The sequence below is a fragment of the Tupaia chinensis genome, unplaced genomic scaffold (genome assembly GCF_000334495.1).
Source record: "Tupaia chinensis unplaced genomic scaffold, TupChi_1.0 Scaffold145396_1, whole genome shotgun sequence".
NCBI lineage: Eukaryota > Metazoa > Chordata > Mammalia > Scandentia > Tupaiidae > Tupaia > Tupaia belangeri.
In genome coordinates, this window is record NW_006205257.1 from 2,006,763 (window position 1) to 2,025,093 (window position 18,331).

Here is an 18,331-nt window from a genome sequence, read left to right on the forward strand (position 1 = left end):
AGCCACTGGGTCCAGGACTTGAACTGTGGTCAACCTCATGGGAGTCCAGTGACATAGCCATTACGCTAACTGCTGGTCCCTAGGAGTCCCACTTCTTGAGGTACCCTCTCACCCCTAATTCACTCTGTGTGTCTCTGCCCATCAGTGGCCCTGTGAATGGGTATCTGTGAAAGGTTCCTGAGTGTTAGACAAGTCACAGTGAAGACAGGCAGAGGGGATGCGGGAAAGGCCTACAGTACCCATGCTGTGTGGACACCCTACCACCAAGCCATTGTGTTGTAGCAGCTGACTGGCCTAGGTCCACCACTGCACTTACTATATTTTATTATTAGACGTGCACGGGTTAACCCTTTAAAGAACACAGGACATGCCATTTAATGCCAAAGGAAAAGGCAAAGCTTAAGGGGGAGAAGCCAGAAATCTTTTTGCAGCCTGTGCCTATTTTTTTTTTTTAAAGTTTTTTGCCATAGGATGCATGCACTTGCTGGAAAGAGAGAGAGACAGTGGGAGAGAAAGTGAGAAATCACCCCACAAGTTGGATGGCCATGCTGTGATTCTTTCTCCATTCTCCTTGGGGTTTTTTTGGATATGTACACACTCATGCCTGGCATGATTTTCAAGCTGCCAGGTCCAGGATTTAAACTGTGGTCAGCCATGGGTAGTCCAGTACCTTAACCACCATACTACTGCTGGCCCCGCCTTTTTTTTTTTTTTTTTTTAATTTGCTAGAGGGCATGTGTACTCACCAGAGAGAGAGAGAGAGAGAAAGAGAGAGTGGAAGAAAGCACCCCTTAATGGGACATGATCATGCTGTAGTCCCTTCTCCATTTTTCCATTCTGTTGAGATTTGGGGCGTACGTGTACACATGCCCAGCATGTTTTCCAAGCCTCCAGGACTGGGACTCGAACTGTATGGTCAGCCTTATGGGAGCTTGCTCCCTTAACCTCTGGGCCACAGCGTCAGCTCACAGCCTGTGTCTTTGTTTCCATTGTATTTCAGGGGACCTGGGTGCTTCACCCAGCATTGGAGACTCTGCTTCAGAACTTGAGCTCAGTGGGCTCTCTCTCTAAAGTTACTTCTTTCTTTCGAGTTCTTGAGTTCTCCCTACTAAAGGATTCATGAGGATTCTATTAGATACTTTCTAAAGTGTGCAAGTTTAAACTTTGTTTTGTTTATTTCTCTCAGAGAAATGGAAGGTGAGCTTGAAGTCGTTTGGGAGTCTACCTTCAAAGAAAACCAAAGACTCCGAGAACTTCTCCAGACCACAACGGAAAGGACAGAGCCTTCGAGGACCCCTGCCTCCATGGCATCTCTCAGAGAGACCTGCTGGATGACTGCAGTTTCAGCCACTGCAACATGAAGCCTCCTGCCCACCAGAGTCTGTGTGAGCCCCTGGGGTAGGCTCACCAGTCTGAAAGGCCTGTCTTTCACAGGCTGGGAAAAAGAGTGCCTCTCCCCAGGGAAGAGCCAGCAGTGGCAGGGGTGCACACAGAAGCCCAGAGCGCTGCAAGGCAAGAAAAAATAAACTATTTCAGAAACTGAATTTATTTTTAACATTTTGCATTTCTTTCCTTTTTTTCTTTTTTTTTTTTTCTTTTTCCTTTTCTTTTTTTTTAACCAAAGGGCACATGCACTTGCCAGAGAAAGAAAAAGGATGACACAGAGAGAAGGATGGTCATGCTGCAGGCCTTTCTCCATTTCTCCTTCAGCATCTGGGCATCACATGCTCAGTGCATCTTTCTCTTTTATTTTCTATTCCTTTTTAAATAATTCACATTTAATCACTGTACATCTTTATAGTGTACAAAAATGTTTTTCCCCAACATTAATATAGTTCATATGAGGTCACAAATATTACCATGTACATTGTCATCAACAGATACCTTTTCACTTCTGTGTCTCTTAAATGCTTCTATTTAAGCTGCCGGGTCGAGGACTCGAACTGTACAGTCAGCCACATGGGACCCAGCCAGCTTAACCAACATACCACTGGCTGGCCCACATTTTGCTGTATTTCAATAACGTGTTGTTAAAATATTTTTTAGCCAGTGTACCTCCTCTGACTGCATTGCCACTGAGCTTGGCTCTGTGACACCCATTGCTCAGGTTAGCAGGTGACCTGTCCGCTCCAGATCTGCAGCTGGGAACGCACTGGAGGGTACAGGCAGTGGAACAGAACTCATCCTGAGTGTCAGATGAGTCTGTGTGAACGATGAGCCCACTGGTGGACGCAGCAGCAATGACAGCTATGCGTTAGCCCTGGGGGGTGCAGGGGGCTCTCTCGTTCGATTAAAATCAGAAAGTGGTGCTGGACTAGCCCTATATGGGTTTAAATTCCTCCCCAAGTGGCTTGAAAACCACCAGGCACATGTGTGCCTGCCCTAAACCCTAACAGGATGGAGAAATGGAAGAAGAGGATGGCGGCGTCACTGTGCCTCATTGGGGGGAGCTTTTGCTCCCTCTTCTCTCTCCCTGGCAAGTGTATGTACCCTCTGGCAGTAAAAAAGAAAAGTAAAAAGAAATACGGTGCTGGCGCTCATGCCTGGAGAGCTCTGCAGAGCCTGCTCTGCCTTCTCCCCGACCCTTCTCTCCTGGGAAGGTAATTGGCCCTGGGGCCATGTAGCTCCTGCCCTCTTTGAGAGTCCCAGCTTTGAGCACCAAGGCTGCTGAGGCTGCGTCCCTGCCCCACTGCCACCGTCAAGGAAGATACCAAGGCCCAGGGTCTCTTCTCCTGCCGCCTGCTCAGGGAGATGATCATACCTCACAGGACCATACACAGGGACTTCCTGGTGGAAATGCCAGCTTCCAGGGCCACGTGATCCAGGCATGCAGGAAGAACTCAAGCACACCAGGCCACAAAGGACCTCAAACCATGGGATCCTAGAAGACATCCTTTTGCAAAACCCCTCCCAGCCTGGTCCTGTGTTGTCGCAGGTATGAAGGAGACCCCAGAACTGGTCCTCGGTCATATATAGAAGTTAGACACGTGATCTTGGCTAGATGGGAACGTGAGGTAGGAAATCATTTTCTTTTATATTTTATTCCGCTTGTTCAACAGTTCAACCTTTCTCATTTTATTTATAAGGGGTGGAAAGACTCAGCTGGACTTAAACTGTCTGTTCTCCCCCTACATGACCTAGTGAATAACTCTGATGTTATTTCAAAGGAATTTACTCCAACCGTCCAGTAATCTGCAGGCAGTCTCAGAGGTGGTGGCACCCAGTGGGTCCCCTGCTCAAGGGTGGCTTGTCAGTGGGAACGCTGCTGTTGTCGTCATTACCCAGAGAACCACGTGGACATCTCTGTCTTTTTCTGCCATTTATGAGAGAATTTAATTCCCTTGAGAAGTGAACATTCTTACATCTGTGGAAGTTCGGTGGCCCCTGGACCACCTGGTGACCAGGGCAAGGGCAGGGGTCCTGCAGCCTGGGTCTGTGCCCAGCCTCCCACTGAGCACGGCAAGAAATGGGTCAGGCAAGCTGAGAGTCCAGGATGCAAAGGAAGCCAAGGCAGGAAGGAGGAGAGACGAGGCAGCCGAGAGGCTCACAGAACTGTGAAGTTTCAGGGCCATTTGAGCACTTCTTGGAGGGGCTGGGATGCCCTGGGCTTTGCAGATGGAAAGGGTTGCAGGAGCAGAGGGCAGAGAGGGCCGTTATGAGCGGAGGCCAGAACTCGGGAGCAGTAGGAGGGGGTTTCTGGCTAGAGGTCTGGGTGGGAAGGGAGGCCAGACTGGGCCGAGGAGAGAATGCAGAGTGCTGGGAGGGGCTCCTGCTCTCCCCTGGTCCTGGTGACGTTTGTACAGCACTGGAAAGTTCCTACTTGGGTCAAAGTAATCAGCGTCAACAGCCTCAAAACTTGACACAGGAGCCAGGCTGGCATTGGCCGCATTTAAAAGTAGCCCTGGGGAACCGGGACTGTGGGGAGAACAGGCCAGGGCATGAGTGTATACCAGGATGCTGAGTTTATGGTGAGAACTGTCTCCAGTTTGCAGGGTGACCTGGAAGCAGTGGGATCATAAGCGGCAATGACTTAGCCCCTAACCTCTGAGAAGGAGGGAGACCCCACGCTGCTCCATCTTGATTCTGTGTAGAGCATGTCACTTGTAAGGAGAGAGAGGGAAATCTGAATCGGCTCGATTTCCGTGTCGGCTTATTTATTCGGCACACGTCCATTGGGTGCTGATCAAGATGCACTGTTCTAGAAGCTGGGAACAGCAGCAGTGAGGGAGGCAGGCGTGGTCACAGATGTGCTAGGTGCTGGGGCCGGGCCGCAGAGGAGGACGCAGGGCAAGCAGTGCCCTCCGTGTGGTCACAGGAAAACTTGCGTGTGTGCTGGGACTCGTGTAGGTGACTGCCTTTTCAACTACAAACTTGACGAAGTTTCCAATACAGATCAAGTATACTGACGAAACGCTAGCGCCCAATTTGAGATGTGCCTAAGTATAAAATGTTTATCAGATTTTAAAGACTTAGTGTCTTAAAAATCTTTTCAAAAATAATTTTTATACTGGTTCTATGTTGAGATAACACCGTATATATATATTGAATTAAACAAAATATGTTATTAAAGTGTTTTCTTTTTTTTGCTTTATAAAAAAGTGTGGCTTTGATTCCATGTGTGACTTAACTATATTTCTCTATGGGCAGTGTATTCAAACCCAAGTGTGGAATATAAAAGAAGTTTCTAGAAAATAATCCACTTTGGATCAGGGAAGGATTTCTTGAACAAGACACTGAAAGCACTAACCATAGAGGAAAAGAAAGAAATCTGACTACATCAAAATTAAGAGCTCTTTAAATCTAGGCTGGGTGCCACAGTGGTAATGCAGCCAGACCCACATAGGAAAAGCCCTGACTGGCTGAAACTCACACTGGGCACCTGTGCGTATGTGCCCAAGATCCTGAGAGGAGAATGAAGGAGAAGGGATTATGGTGTGGCCATCCCCCCTGGGGGGTGATTTCTCGGTTTCTCTCTGTCTCTCTCTATCTTCTGGCAAGCTCACAAGCCCTGTAGTGAAGAAAACAAAAAACAAAACTCCAGAAAAAAAATTAAGAGCTCTTTAAATCAAGGCTGGGTGCCACATAGTGGTAATGCAGCCAGACCCACATAGGAAAAGCCCTGACTGGCTGAAACTCACACTGGGCATGTGTGCATGCATGCCCAAGGTCCTGAGAGGAGAATGGAGAAGGGACTGTAGCATGGCCATCCCCCCTGGGGGGTGATTTCTCGGTTTCTGTCTCTCTGTCTCTCTCTGTCTTCCTGGTGAGTGCACATGCCCTATAGCAAAAATCTCTCTTTAAAAAAAAAAAAAAAAAAAAAAGAGCAACCCTCAAAGGCCCTGGTAATGGCCTCCTCAAGCCATGTGGTCAGTGCCTAGACATTAATTGTTGGGGTTTTTTTTAGAGGTTTTTGCTATAGGGCACATGCGCTCACCAGACAGACAGAGACAGCGAGATAGAAAGCAAGAAATCAACCCCCAGGAGGGAGGACCATGCCGCAATCCCTTCTCCTCCAGTCTCCTCTCGGGATCTTGGGCATGCACACACACGTACCTGGTGTGAGTTTAAGCCAGGACGCTAACCGCAGTCAACTACATGGGAGTCCAGCAATATAGCCATTACGCTAACTGCTGGTTCCAACATTTATTGTTTTTACAACATAAAGAGCCAGCCACATGGCCTATTGGTTAAAGGACCCCGGCTCCCATCACATATGGGTGACCACCGTGAGTCCTAGACTTGGTGGATTGAGAAACGTGCTGAATGAGTGTGCGTGCATGCCCAAAGATACTGACAGCATGGAGAAATGGAAGAGGAGGGATTGTGGTGTGACCATGCCCCATGAGTTCCTCTCCCTCTCTGACTGACTCTAGAAGCACATGCATCCTCTGCCAAAAAAAAAAAAAAAAGATATTTTGGGCCTGCCCATGCTCTGATGGTTAAGAGAGCTGGATCCCACATGACCCAACTGCACGATTCAAGTCCCAGAGCCAGCAGCTTGGAAAATGCAGAGTGTGTATTTGTGTGTGCCCAAAAGAATTCTGAAAAAGAGAAATGGAGGGACCAGCAGTTGGCATAATGGCTATATCGCTGAACTCCCATGTAGTCGACTGCGGTTCGAGTCCCGGACCCGGTGGCTTAAACTCATGCCAGGCACATGTGCGTGCGTGCCCAAGATCCTGAGAGGAGAGTGGAGGAGAAGGGATTGCGGCGTGGCCATCCCCCTGGGGGGTGATTTCTTGCTTTCTGTCTCTCTTTCTGATGAGCACATGTGCCCTATAGCAAAAACCTCTCAAAAAAAAAAAAGAAATGGAGAAGGGATTACACTGTGACCATTCCCCATGGCACATGCTGTTTCCCTCACCCTGTGTCTCTCTGTTTCTGAAAATTGGCACATGCCCTCTGGCAAATAAAAAGGGGGGGGGGTCAGATAGCACCATGGTAACACAACTGGACCCATGTGGGAAAGTCCTGGGTTCATGTCCTAGGATCCCCTGGGCATGCACAAGCCTGTGATCCTGGCTGGCAGAATCTGGGCTTGGATTGTGGTATGGAGACCCTGTTGAGAGTCTCCATCTCTCTCTCACTTTTTTTCTTGGAAGAAATGCATAAATAAATAAAATATTAGGAACAAGCCTGCTCTTATAACCTAGTGGTTTAGGGAGTGTGACCGCATATGACCAACTGGTTTGAATCCTGGCCAGGCAGCTTGAAGAAGCATGCTAGGCATGGATGCATGCACCAAATCCCCACAGGATGGAGAAATAGAGAAGAGATTGCAGTGTGACCACATCCTTTGGAGGTACTTACTCTGTGTGTCTTTCTGTCTTTCCCTCTCTGGCAAAGAAAAAAAAAAAAAAGATATCAGATGACCTCTTTTGTATGTATATTTAATTAAAGAATGAGTTGAAATCTTCATAAGAAAGAAATTCCCATAAACCTATTTGAACAAGTTCGACATGAAACTGCAATAGAGGCAATCTCTTCCAGAAGTGTTGCTGTCCTGTGGCAGGAAGAAGTGGGGCAGGCAGGCACATTCCACGGATCCAGGCAGACTTTGGGGGATGTGTTTGTCCACCAGTGGAAATGAGAACGAGCGGAGTAGGAAGGCAGAAGGAATGAGGATCCTGAGGTAGGAAAGGACTAGACTCCAGGCAGGTCTCGAGCCAGGACAGAGGACCCTTGACCTGTGGCCCTAGGAGGGAGAGTGGCGCTCATGGTCCCAGATGTCTTCAGTGTGAGAAGGAAAGATGAAAAGACGAGGCCCTCCACGTCTATGGTCTCCTTCTAGGGCGAGTTGCTGGTCAGACATGAGGGAAGGAGAAAGCCCTTCAAAGCAAATTCCAGAAGGTGAACAACTGCCCAGGGTGGGGCTTTGCAGACAAGTACAGTGGGTTGTGGGGAGGACAGAGGCGTGACTGGGACAAAGGCGTGACTGAAACAAAGGTCATGGACAAGTGGGGACAGAGTAGGGGACACTTAATGATCTCAACCTGCCCAAGAATCCTCGCCATAGAGAACTTCCTGTTCCTGGAACTTCCTGCTCTGAGGCAACCACTTTTCCTCCTTGTTAAAGCCATTACTTTAGAATTATCTTTGTCATTCTTAACAAACCTTCCATGTAGCCTTGGATTCACATAGGTCTTAGTCTGGTTTTTGCTGCTATAACACAGGATACTTGAGACGGGGTAATTTATGATGAACAAAAATGTATTACTTGCAGTTCTGGAGGCTGGGAAGTCCAAGATCAAAGTGTAGGCATCTCTGATGATGGCCTTCTTGCTACATCATCACATAGTAGAAGGCCAAAGGGCAGAGAACAAACTTAACTCCTGGGAGTCCTTTTACTTTTTTTTAATTTAATTGTATTTATTTATTATAATTTGCTATAGGGCACATGCACTCTCCAGAGAGAAAGAAAGAGAGGCAAAATGAGAAAGCATCCCTCCCCCGGGGGGGAGTGGCCATGCCACAATCCCTTCTCTTTGATTCTCCTCTCAGGATTTTGGGCATGCACACACATTCCGCATGTTTCTCAAGCCACCAGGTCCCAGACTTGAACCATGCAGTCAGCAATGTGGGATCCAGCCACTCTAATCACCGTGCCACCTGCTGGACTCTAGGAGCCCTTTTTATAAGGTTAGTCTACTGCCCTCATGACCTAAATACCTTCCATTAGGCCCCACCTCCCAGCATTGGAGATTGTTTCCAACACATGAATTCTGGGGGACCCATTCAAACCATAGCAACTAGTAACTTTGGCTGCCTGATTTGGCGGCAAGGTGGGGAAGGGGAATCTGTTTCAACCTTGCCTCTCTCAGGCCTTCCATGGCACCTGGGGCTCTGGGATAGATTCACTGGAGAAGAAACCAACCATCACTTGAGAGAGGCAGGCTGGCTGCCTGGCTCCATGACCAGCTCCATTCCAGCTCTGTTCCTCTCCTTACATGTCTTCTCCAGCCAGGGGTAGACATTCCTCCTTGCTGTTTAGGGAGGTTCCTGGGAGAGGTGGGACCAGGAGAGGACATAGACATGTGCATGAGAGAGAGACAGTATGGTCAAGGTCCATCTTCCAAAGAGAGGGTGGATCCCCTGTTGTACAGAATTCCAGAGCTGTGGGAATGGGCCAAACTTCCCTTCCAAATTGGTCACTCTGTCCTGGGAATAGAGTCTGCTGGGATGAGGTGTCTGTATGGGACACCCTGAGGGCACATTCAGCACAGAGGGCAGGCATGAAATAGCTGTCAATGGTGCTGGTGACGAGTGCAGCAAGGAGAAAGACACAAAGCTTCTTGTGAGGAGTACACGAATTCTTGTGCATGGAGTGCTGAGAACCACAGGAAGTGCCTCCATAAGGAAGGGCCTTTGAGAGCCAAGCAAGAATGTTTTGGGTGAAGGAATCTGTGGCAAAGCTCCGGGTGAGGAGGGGAAGGGAGAGTTGGAGGCAACACGAAGAAGGAAGGTCAGGCCATGCCTTGCCTGCCCCATGTCCTGTGGCCTGTCTCCGCCACAACCAGCTACCATGCCTGCCCAGTACTGGCCTTTGGTGCCCAGGACAGATGCACGGTTTCCAAAGTGGATCTGGAGGAATGGGCAGAGCAGGGCAGGAGTCAGAGCAGGGAGAGGAATGGGTGGATTCCAGAGGTTTGAAAGACGAGGCCCTGAGATGAGGTGGGCCAGAGCCTGGCCGCCAAGTCAGCCCCTACCCAGACAGACACAGATGAGCAGGGTAGGGAAGAGCAGTAGGGCTGGCCCCCCAGGCCTCACAGGACCCCAGCCCTGATTCTGCCGGCCAGGAATCCACTTGTCCTGGTGAATCCTTACTGACTACCGGCCCATTCGCCAAGGAACTTCTCCAGCCTGTGTGCTATGCCGAGCGGCTCCCCTGTCGTGCCCAGCCAGGTGGGCACATCCTCTCCCTCTCAGATCCCCTGCTGGGGTCTGCTTAGCATCCTTGAAGTCAACACACAAGTCCACAGTGATGAGTCTGAGAATTCTGGTTCTCTTGGACAAAGAGAAAATTAATTGGGGGACCAGCAGATGGCATAATGGTTACCTTGTTGGACTCCCACGTAGTTAACTGTGGTTCGAGTCTCAGACCCAGGAGACATGCTGGGCGCATGTGCATACATGCCCAAAATCCCCAGATGAGAATGAGGAGAAGAGATTGCAGCATGGCCATCCTTCCTGGGGGTGATTTCTCACTTTCTGTCTCTGTTGCTCTCTCTGTCTCTCTGGCAAGCACACAGACCCTATGGCAAAAATCTCTCAAAAACAAAAGAAAATTGGAAATATCTGTCTCCAAAGCAAGTTAACCTCTAGATCTAGCCAAGAAAAGAGGGGCCTGGCTGCTGCCTGATCCTTTCCTGAGCTGTGCTCAGAACCTCCGGGCTCTGAATCTGGTGCTAATCGTCTTGGCTCGGACTTTGTCCCTGTAGGCTCTGCCCACTCCTTAAATGCTAGGGTGTGGGCTCCATGGGGCAGTGGAAACGCACTGCTCAAGAGAAACCAGATCTCACATGGCAAACATGGTTCAAGTCCTGGCCTGATTAACCTGATCCACCTAAAACACGCCAAGCACATGTGTGAGTACCCATGATCTGACAGTCTGGAGCATCAGAAAAGGGGAACTGTAGCATAACCAGACTCTCTGGTGGGTGCTCATCCCTCTCTCACACACACGTGTGTGTGCATGTACTCCATCATGTATAAAGAAAAAGAATTCGCAGAGACAAACAGAGCAGTGACTGCCAGGATCTCAGGGGAAGGAGAGAGTAAGAAAGTATTGTTTAGTGTGGGTGCAGAGTCTCAGCTGAAACTGAAACTGGAAGTTTTATTTCAGGGCAGATGAAAAAATTCTGGAGAGAGATGCGGTGATGGTTTCACAAAGATGCGAATGTATTTAGTGTTGTGAAACGATATACTTTAAAGGGGTTAAAATAGGGACCAGCAGATGGGGTAATGGTTACGTCGCTGGACTCCCACGTAATTGACCACCGTTCGAGTCCTGGACCCAGCAGCTTAAAACTCACACCAGAAGCATGTGTGTTCATGCCCAAAATCATAAGAGGAAAGGGAGGAGAAGGGATTGCAGTGTGGCTATCGCCCCTGGGGGTGATTTCTCACTTCCTCTCTCTCTCTCTCTCTCTCTGTTGCTCTCTGGTAAGTGCACACACCCTAGAGCAAAAATCTCTCTCTCTCTCTAAAAGGAAAAAAAAAAAGTTAAAACAGAGGCCAGCAGGTTGTGTAGTGGCTAAGGCATGCGCTCCCACATGGCCAACCACGATACGAGTCCCAGACCCGGCGGCTTAAAACTCACGCCGGGTGCTTGTGCGTGTGTACGTGCATTTCTCTCCAGCTTGGGCCAGGAAGAATGGCTCCTGCAAAGAAGAGTGGTGAGAATAAGAAGGGCTATTCTGCCATGAGTGAGGTGGTGCCCTGAGAATATACCATCAGCATTCATAAGAGCATCCAGGGCACGGGTTTCATGCCCCTTGGACACTCAAAGAAATACGGAAATTTGCCACGGAGGACATGGGAACTCCAGATACGTGCATTGATGCCAGACTCAACAAAGCTGTCAGGGTCAAAGGAATAAGGAATGTCCCATACCAGAATCATGTGCAGTTGTGCAGAAAATGTAATGAGGATGAAGAGTCACCCAGCAAGCTTACACAATGGTGACCTATGTACCAGTTACCACTTTCAAAAATCCAGTCAAGGGACCAGCAGTTAGTGTAATGGCTACATCGCTGAAGTCCCATGTAGTCAACCGCAGTTCGCATCCCAGACCCGGTGGCTTAAAATTCACACCGGGCGCTTGTGCGTGCGTGCCCAAGATCCCAAGAGGAGAAGGGATTGTGGTGTGGCCATCCCCCCTGGGGGATGATTTCTCACTTTCTGTCTCTCTGTCTCTCTGTCTGTATGGAGAGCGCCCACGCCCTGTAGCAAAAACCGCTCCAAAGAAAAAAAAAAAAAAAGTAAAAACATCCACAGTCAGTGTTGGAACTAGCAGATGGCGTAATGGCTACATTGCTGGACTCCTGGTTGACCACGGGTTGAGTCCCAGACCTGGCGACTTAAACTCATGCTGGGCGTGCATGCCCAAGATCCCAAAAGGAGAATGGAGGAGAAGGGAAGGGATTGCAGCGTCACCATCCTCCTGGGGAGTGATTGCTCACCTTCTGTCTCTCTGTCTCTCTCTGTCTTTCTGGTGAGCATACACGCCCTATAGCAAAATACTTCTCAAAACAAAAAGCTACAGTCAATGAGTCAATGTAGATGAGAACTAACTGCTGATTTTCAAATAAAATGATAAAAACACACACAAAACTATTTGATTTCACAATATACTTTTTCCCTGACCTCACCAGCTAACATAACTTTTATCATATGCACACACTATGAAAACAGGGGCCGAGGATATGAACAGTGAGGAGGCGTGGGATTAGGAAGCAAGATGGGAAGGCATGTTTTTTGGGGAAAAAAATGATGGAGTTGTGAAACGGAGTGCTGATTTCTCCAAGGAGAATCTCCGTGAAAAACTAGTGGATGCGCCTTTTTCCGGCGGTGAAGACCTCCCCACGAGAACATGCCTCTCGCAAAGGACCTCCTTCATCCCTCTCCCGAAGAGAAGAGGACACACAAGAAGAAGCACCTGGTGCAGAGCCCAGATTCCTACTTCCTGGATGTGAAGTGCCCAGGAGGCTATACAATCGCCACAGTCTCCAGCCACGCACAAACGGTAGTTCTGTGCGTTGGCTGCTCCTCTGTCCTCTGCCAGCCTACAGGAGGAAAGCGAGGCTTATAGAAGGACGTTCCTTCAGGAGGAAGCAGCACTAAAAGCAGCATCCTGACTCAAGATGAGTGGGAAACCATCCCAATAACACATTTTGGATATGTCCTGTTTATTGTCTTGTTTAACTGCTAGGAAGTTCCTGCCTCCAGTATTCAGGGGCAACCAGAAGAGTGGAACACTTAGAGTCACTTGGGGCAAGTAAGTTGGCCAAGTACTTTAAAGTCCACTGGGGACATCTGTATCCATCTAAGCTCGTTGATTCTTGATTTAAAAAAACAAAAACAAAAACAAAACAAACAAACAAAAAAAACCCAAAGATACTAAATAAATAAGATTTTTACTTACAAAAAAAATAACTAGTGGATGCGTGAAAATGATGGACAAAGTTCTGAGGCAGAATTGACCGATCTCAACAATTCCTGGATATTACTGATAGAGAGACAGGTATATATAGATTGTTCCTAGATAAGAGTTTTGAAATCATGCTTTCCTTGTTAATGGTTTTATGGTTAGCCTGTAAATCCTTGACATTGACAGACTGCACATTTCACTGACTCATCAGTTTTTCTGGTTGTAATTCAGGTGGGTGAGTGAACACCTATTATACCTGTGTTATACCAGTTATATTTGTCTTTTGGGTCCCCAGCAGCACTGGGAAGGAATAGGAGAGTCTACAAAAAGTTCATGGAAAATCTGTATTATTTTAAAACCGTACATATATTTCAAAAAATTTTTAAATTAAAATAAACTCCAATTTCATTTTTCCACAAACTTTTTGAAGTCTCGTCTAAGATCCAGTAAACTTGGGGCCAGCAGATGGTGTAATGGTTACATTGCTGGACTCCCTCGTGGCTGACCATGCTGTGAGTCCCAGACACAGTGGCCTGAAAATCTCGGTGTGTGCATGTGCACACCCAAGATCCTGGGAGGAGAAGGAAGGAGAATGGATTGCTAAAACTAAACCTTAAAACTAAACAAACAAACAAAAAATTCAATCTTGTTCCAGACCTGTCATTGAGATTTCAAACTTCCTTCTATTTATTCAGCTTAATGGGTCTATTTTTTAAAAGATTTTTTTGCATTACTCTTAGTCTTCTGTAGTGTTTTGCAAGTATAGATGGACCAGATTCTGTGATGTGAGTGCTGCAGTGTTCAGAAACACTTTTTTTTTTTTTGAGAGTTTTCTTTGCTATAGGGCATGTGCACTTGCCAGAAAGACAGAGAGAGACAGAGAGACAGAAAGTGAGAAATCGCCCCCCAGGAGGGATGGCCATGCCGTAATCCCTTCTCCTCCATTCTCCTTTCGGGATCTTGGGCGGGCACGCATGCACACATGCCTGGCGTGAGTTTGAGCCACCAGGTCGGGACTCGAATCGCTGTCAACTACATGGGAGTCTAGCGACATAGCCATTACGCTAACTGCTGGTCCCCAGAAACACTTTAGAGAGACCCCAACAAGCCCGTGGGCAGGTTCTGTCTGGAGCAGCAGGTCCTATGGCTGACTGCTAGTTTCTCCACTCAGGGGGCCTCACTGCTGGAGGTTGGGCATGACAGGCACGTGAGCAGGCTTCTAAAGCCCCTGGCTCTGGGACAACAAGGGCCCTGTTCTCCAGGAGGCTTTAAGAGATGACCCTGAGAAATCTGCCCTCTCTCAAGTGCCCCAAAGTGTTCCCAAAGCAACCCCTAGGGACTCATTCCACTGTGTCCAATGACCTTTGGCCTCATTTCAGTACCTGGGATGCTGTTAAGTTGACGCCCATGCAAAGCTGTGGAAGTTTGGGTGGAGATAACCACAACAATGCCCAGGTCTGATGCTCCAGACGGGGCCCCTGGGTGTCCTCCTGCCTCTGATAAGGAGCTTCCTTCCAGAGGAAGGCCTTATCTGAGACAGGGTTTAGAGCCTGCATCTGCCTGGTGGGGAGGGGTGGATCTGCCCATGACCCCTCGGAGTGCAAGAGAGCCTCTGTTCCCTACCTGAGAGAGAGCCAGATGTATGGAGACAGGGCCTGGGTAGGAGGCCAGAGACCTGTGCTTCTTCCCCTCTCTGGGCCTGAGTTTCCTCATCAGGCAGATGAGCATAGGCCCCTTCTTCCACTCTCAGTGTGGCGAACATGGGATGGGGCTACTACCCTCATTGCCATAGCTGAGGGCATTTGGCCAGAACTGCAGGTAAAAAATGGAGCTGCAGAGACCTCCAGGAGGTCTCGTGGCAGGGTCCGCATTTTGCCAAGCCATCTCGTGGTTTCTGGCAGTGCAGAAACCCAGTCACTGGCCAGGTGGAGTGAGAGCCTTGGCCCACCCTCCTGCCCAGAGAAGGCTGGGAGGAAATTCCTTGCTGGGGACAAAACCTCTGACGGTGGACTTCCACAGGCAGCAGTTGCCGTTCATGCCGCCCGACTCGAGTTTTAAATACAGCCTATTTATAAAGGTTCTAAAAGAGTCGGTTCCAAAGTTTATCTTCTCTGATTCCCTAAGCTACAAGAAAGCATGATTTCTACTCTTCAGAGGGCTTTTTCCTTCCAAGATGGAGCGAATTTGGAGGAGTAGTTTGTTTTTTAATGAAACTAGACTTAAATGAACAAAATAAAAATGTTTTCGGAGAGAAATAGGCTTGCATGATTCTCCCCTTTTTGTGAAGTATATCTAGGCTTCCTTGCTAGGAAAAAAAAAGGTGTTTAATAATTACCTCTGGTGACCTCTGTACCTTCTGGCTTTCTCCACTCCTGGGTACAAGACATGGCCATTCCCAGGGCTTGGCTGTGCAGGCGTGGACAATCAGTTGGCCACAGCTCCCCGGCTCAGCAAGGTCAAGGAGGAAGGTAAGGCTGGTGGGGCGAGGGAGAGGCTCGCCGCCTGCCCAGCTGGGGCCCGCACAGAGAATTTACTTAGCGGACAGAACACGGCCATCTCCTAGGTCAGCCTTGGCCTGGTTTTCCTTAGCAATTCTTCATGCATCGCGTTGCTTAATGACAAGTCGCTACGCTGTGGAGCCTATAACGTGTGCGGGCCTTCCTCTTGGGGACGAATGAGAAAATCCTTCCTTTCTCAGATTCAGTTCCGCTAAATCTAACCTCCTATGTTTTTATTTATTTATTTTTCTAATGAAGGTGGGCCACGGAGGTAGAATGACTTTTCAGCATGTCATTAAAGGAAGATAACAGGCACTTGGGCCAGGAGGCTCAGGGCAGGTGGGGCTGACAGGGAGGAAGCAAAACAAGTACTGGGGAAACTCCATGTTCTGTGGTTTGAACACCACAAACGATTTATTGTTCTCCCCGGTGGCTGAGGACCGACAGGCAGCTACTCTCCTGACACGTTAGTCAGTCATTTGCTTTCGGAGTCAGTTTCCACAAGCCAGATGCATTAGCAAAGGGCCCAGGCTGGGCTCTGATAGCAACTCATCTGCCGGGGCTTTTGCTGAATCCGGATTCCACCCATGCCCTCCTCGCAGCCTCCTGGAACTAGCAGGAGGGAAAGATCGGGGAGATGAGCCTGAGGAAACGGGGACAGGATGAGAAGTCGGTCCAGAGCAATGAACACAAGACCACAAACCTCCAGAAAGAGGTAAGGAGCTCTGTTTCAGGTCAGGCAGGGCTGGAGGAGGGGCAGCAGGGAGGGCCAGCCCCTGCCGATCTGATCTGGGGAGATGAGCCAGAGGGTGTGGTGGTTTTTGATTTGTAAATCACGCCCTCCAATGAACCGTTTTCCGGACTGGCCACTTTGCCTCTTGCCAGTGAGCTCAGCAGACTCTTCGGGACTTCCAGGCACTGGCCAAACATCTGGAAGGGCGGGTATTTGCTCCGACTGGTGGCTTTTTCAGGGACGGTCGGAAAGCACCTTCTGATGGTTGAGTCTCCTTGACAGCATCTCTGCCAAATATCTGTCCCTCTTAGGTTTGCATGTCTGAAGTGCTGGAGATGTAAGGCCCCCAGCAGTAGCCCCCAGGGAAGTCTAGCAGGGAGGCGAGCCTGACACAGGCACAACATAGGAATGACACAGATGAACGGTCTGGTCTGGAAGGAGGGAAGCTTCGGGCGGGAGGGCAGAGGCAGAAAGAAGTTTCTATTCAGTGCCTTCTACACAGTGTTCAACCCACTGGGTGGGAGCAACAGGGGCTGGGCATTGGGAACAGGGGGGCTTTGGGCTTGTAGGATGAGGCAAGAGGGCCCCACAGTGAACTTGGGATGCCACTGAGAGCAGGACAAGGGGGCTGAGGTCTGAGCAGTGTCTCTGTGCCTGGCTGCAGAGGGGATGGAGGAGGGAGGGCACCAAGGCTTTGGGGCTTGAAATGGGGATGGCCAGACCTGACTGTGGGTCGGGCTGGAGTCTTGGGTCTTCAGGAGTCGGGTGATGGGCAGCAAGACCCTTCCTCTCTGCTAGCCTCAGCCTGATTCCAGTGACGTCCTCTCAGAACCCTGGTGGCCCTTCAGCCACACACAGCACAGCAGAACTCAAGCAGGTCCTAAACTCGGGTCTCTTCATTGCGAAGGCAGCTCCCCTCCAAAGCAGACCCACGCAGTGGGAGGAAGGATTCTGGAAGGGCCCTCTGACCAGCAGTCCTGAGGGGGACTGAGCAGAAGAGCAAAGCTCAGAGCACCCTTCCTGCCCTGGGGACACAGCCAGGTCCTTGAAGCTATTGTAGAATGGGAACTGACACTACTGCCCAGGGCTGAGTCCCCTGGGGCTAGGGGCAGCCTGCAGCTGGGACTTCCTCATCTTCTGGGATCTAACCCTGAGCACAGCCTCTGCCCAGACAGACACGTGCGTTGCTCACTTCACTGGAGATCTGATGTTATGAGTAAGGGCTTGAGTCAGGTTTGTTGGTTCATTTTTGAGAGAGATTTTTGCTATAGGGGCACGTGCACTTGCTGGAGAGACAGAGACAGTAAGTGAGAAATCCCAGCTATCACACATTACCGGCATGAGGTTTAAGCCACAGGGTCTGGGACTCAAACTGTGCTCGACTACTTGAGGTCCAGTGACGGAATCATTACACCATCTGCTGGTACCACCACGACACCCTCATTTTACAGAGAAGAAAGCTGAGACACAGAAAGGTTAAGCTATGCCCGGGTTCTATAGCAGTGAGGGTTACACCTGGCTGGGGTTCCATGCCCCTAGCCACACCCCTCACTGCCCTCAGAATGGAGGCCCATCAAACAGATCACCAGAAGAGTCCTGGGCTGAGCTGGAAGTTGATCTCCACCAAAGCAGCATGAAATCAGGACTTGGAGTTCTGGCCGGAGGAGCCTCCTGGGGAGAGGAACAGAGACACCTCCCCCCACCCCAGTGCCCACCCTGGAACAGAACCAGCACACGCAGGGATTGTGAACTTTCTTCCATGCCTTTTTTTAGGGAGTGAGCTTTCCAAGAACAAAACCCAGCCCAGAAAGACCTGGACATTTCACTGTGTGCAAATTACATGCCAATCAAGGAAGAAAAAACCTTTTTATAAAAGGAAAAAGAAAGGGGGAGAAACTGCAGATAGCATAATGATTACGTCGCTGAACTCCTATGTACTCAACCACAGTTCAAGTCTCAGATCTGACAGCTTAAAACTCACACTGGGCGTGGTATGCATGCATGCCCAAAGTTCTGAGAGGAGACTACAGGAGAAGGGATTGTGACATGGCCATTCTCCCACCCGGGCATAGCTTAACCTTTCTGTGTCTCAGCTTTCTTCTCTGTAAAATGAGGGTGTCGTGGTGGTACCAGCAGATGGTGTAATGATTCCGTCACTGGACCTCAAGTAGTCGAGCACAGTTTGAGTCCCAGACCCTGTGGCTTAAACCTCATGCCGGTAATGTGTGTGTGCCCAAAATCCCAAGAGGAGAATAGAGGAGAAGGGATTCTGTCATGGCCATCCCCCCTGGAGGGTGATTTCTCACTTTCTGTCTCTGTCTCTCTGGTGAGTACACACACCCTATAGCAAAAACAAAACAAAAACAAAAACAAAGGGAGTGACGTGGTATACCCAGATCATGGGGCTATTGTGAGGATTTCCTCAACTTAATACACACAGTCTTGGGCCGG

At 49.3% G+C, this 18,331-nt stretch overlaps 2 protein-coding genes across 6 annotated transcripts in view; both read left to right on the forward strand.

The window, feature by feature from the left end:
• The window catches only part of CEP89 (centrosomal protein 89), an 88,306-nt gene extending 86,709 nt beyond the window's left edge, over nt 1-1,597 (forward strand). Inside the window, exon 18 of one of the 5 annotated variants that reach the window (XM_014584006.2) lies at nt 1,187-1,597. In XM_014584006.2, the coding sequence (XP_014439492.1) occupies nt 1,187-1,361 (175 nt within the window). In that variant the 3' untranslated portion in view covers nt 1,362-1,597. The remainder of the gene's footprint in view (nt 1-1,186) is intronic. The other 4 variants (XM_014584007.2, XM_006167983.3, XM_014584008.2 and 1 more) reach the window with 4 other exon arrangements.
• Nucleotides 1,598-15,045: 13,448 nt separating this feature from the next.
• Nucleotides 15,046-18,331, forward strand: part of SLC7A9 (solute carrier family 7 member 9) — a 29,427-nt gene continuing 26,141 nt past the window's right edge. Inside the window, exons 1-2 of the mRNA XM_006167987.1 lie at nt 15,046-15,117; nt 15,750-15,862. Of these exons, the coding sequence (XP_006168049.1) occupies nt 15,785-15,862 (78 nt within the window). The 5' untranslated portion in view covers nt 15,046-15,117; nt 15,750-15,784. The remainder of the gene's footprint in view (nt 15,118-15,749; nt 15,863-18,331) is intronic.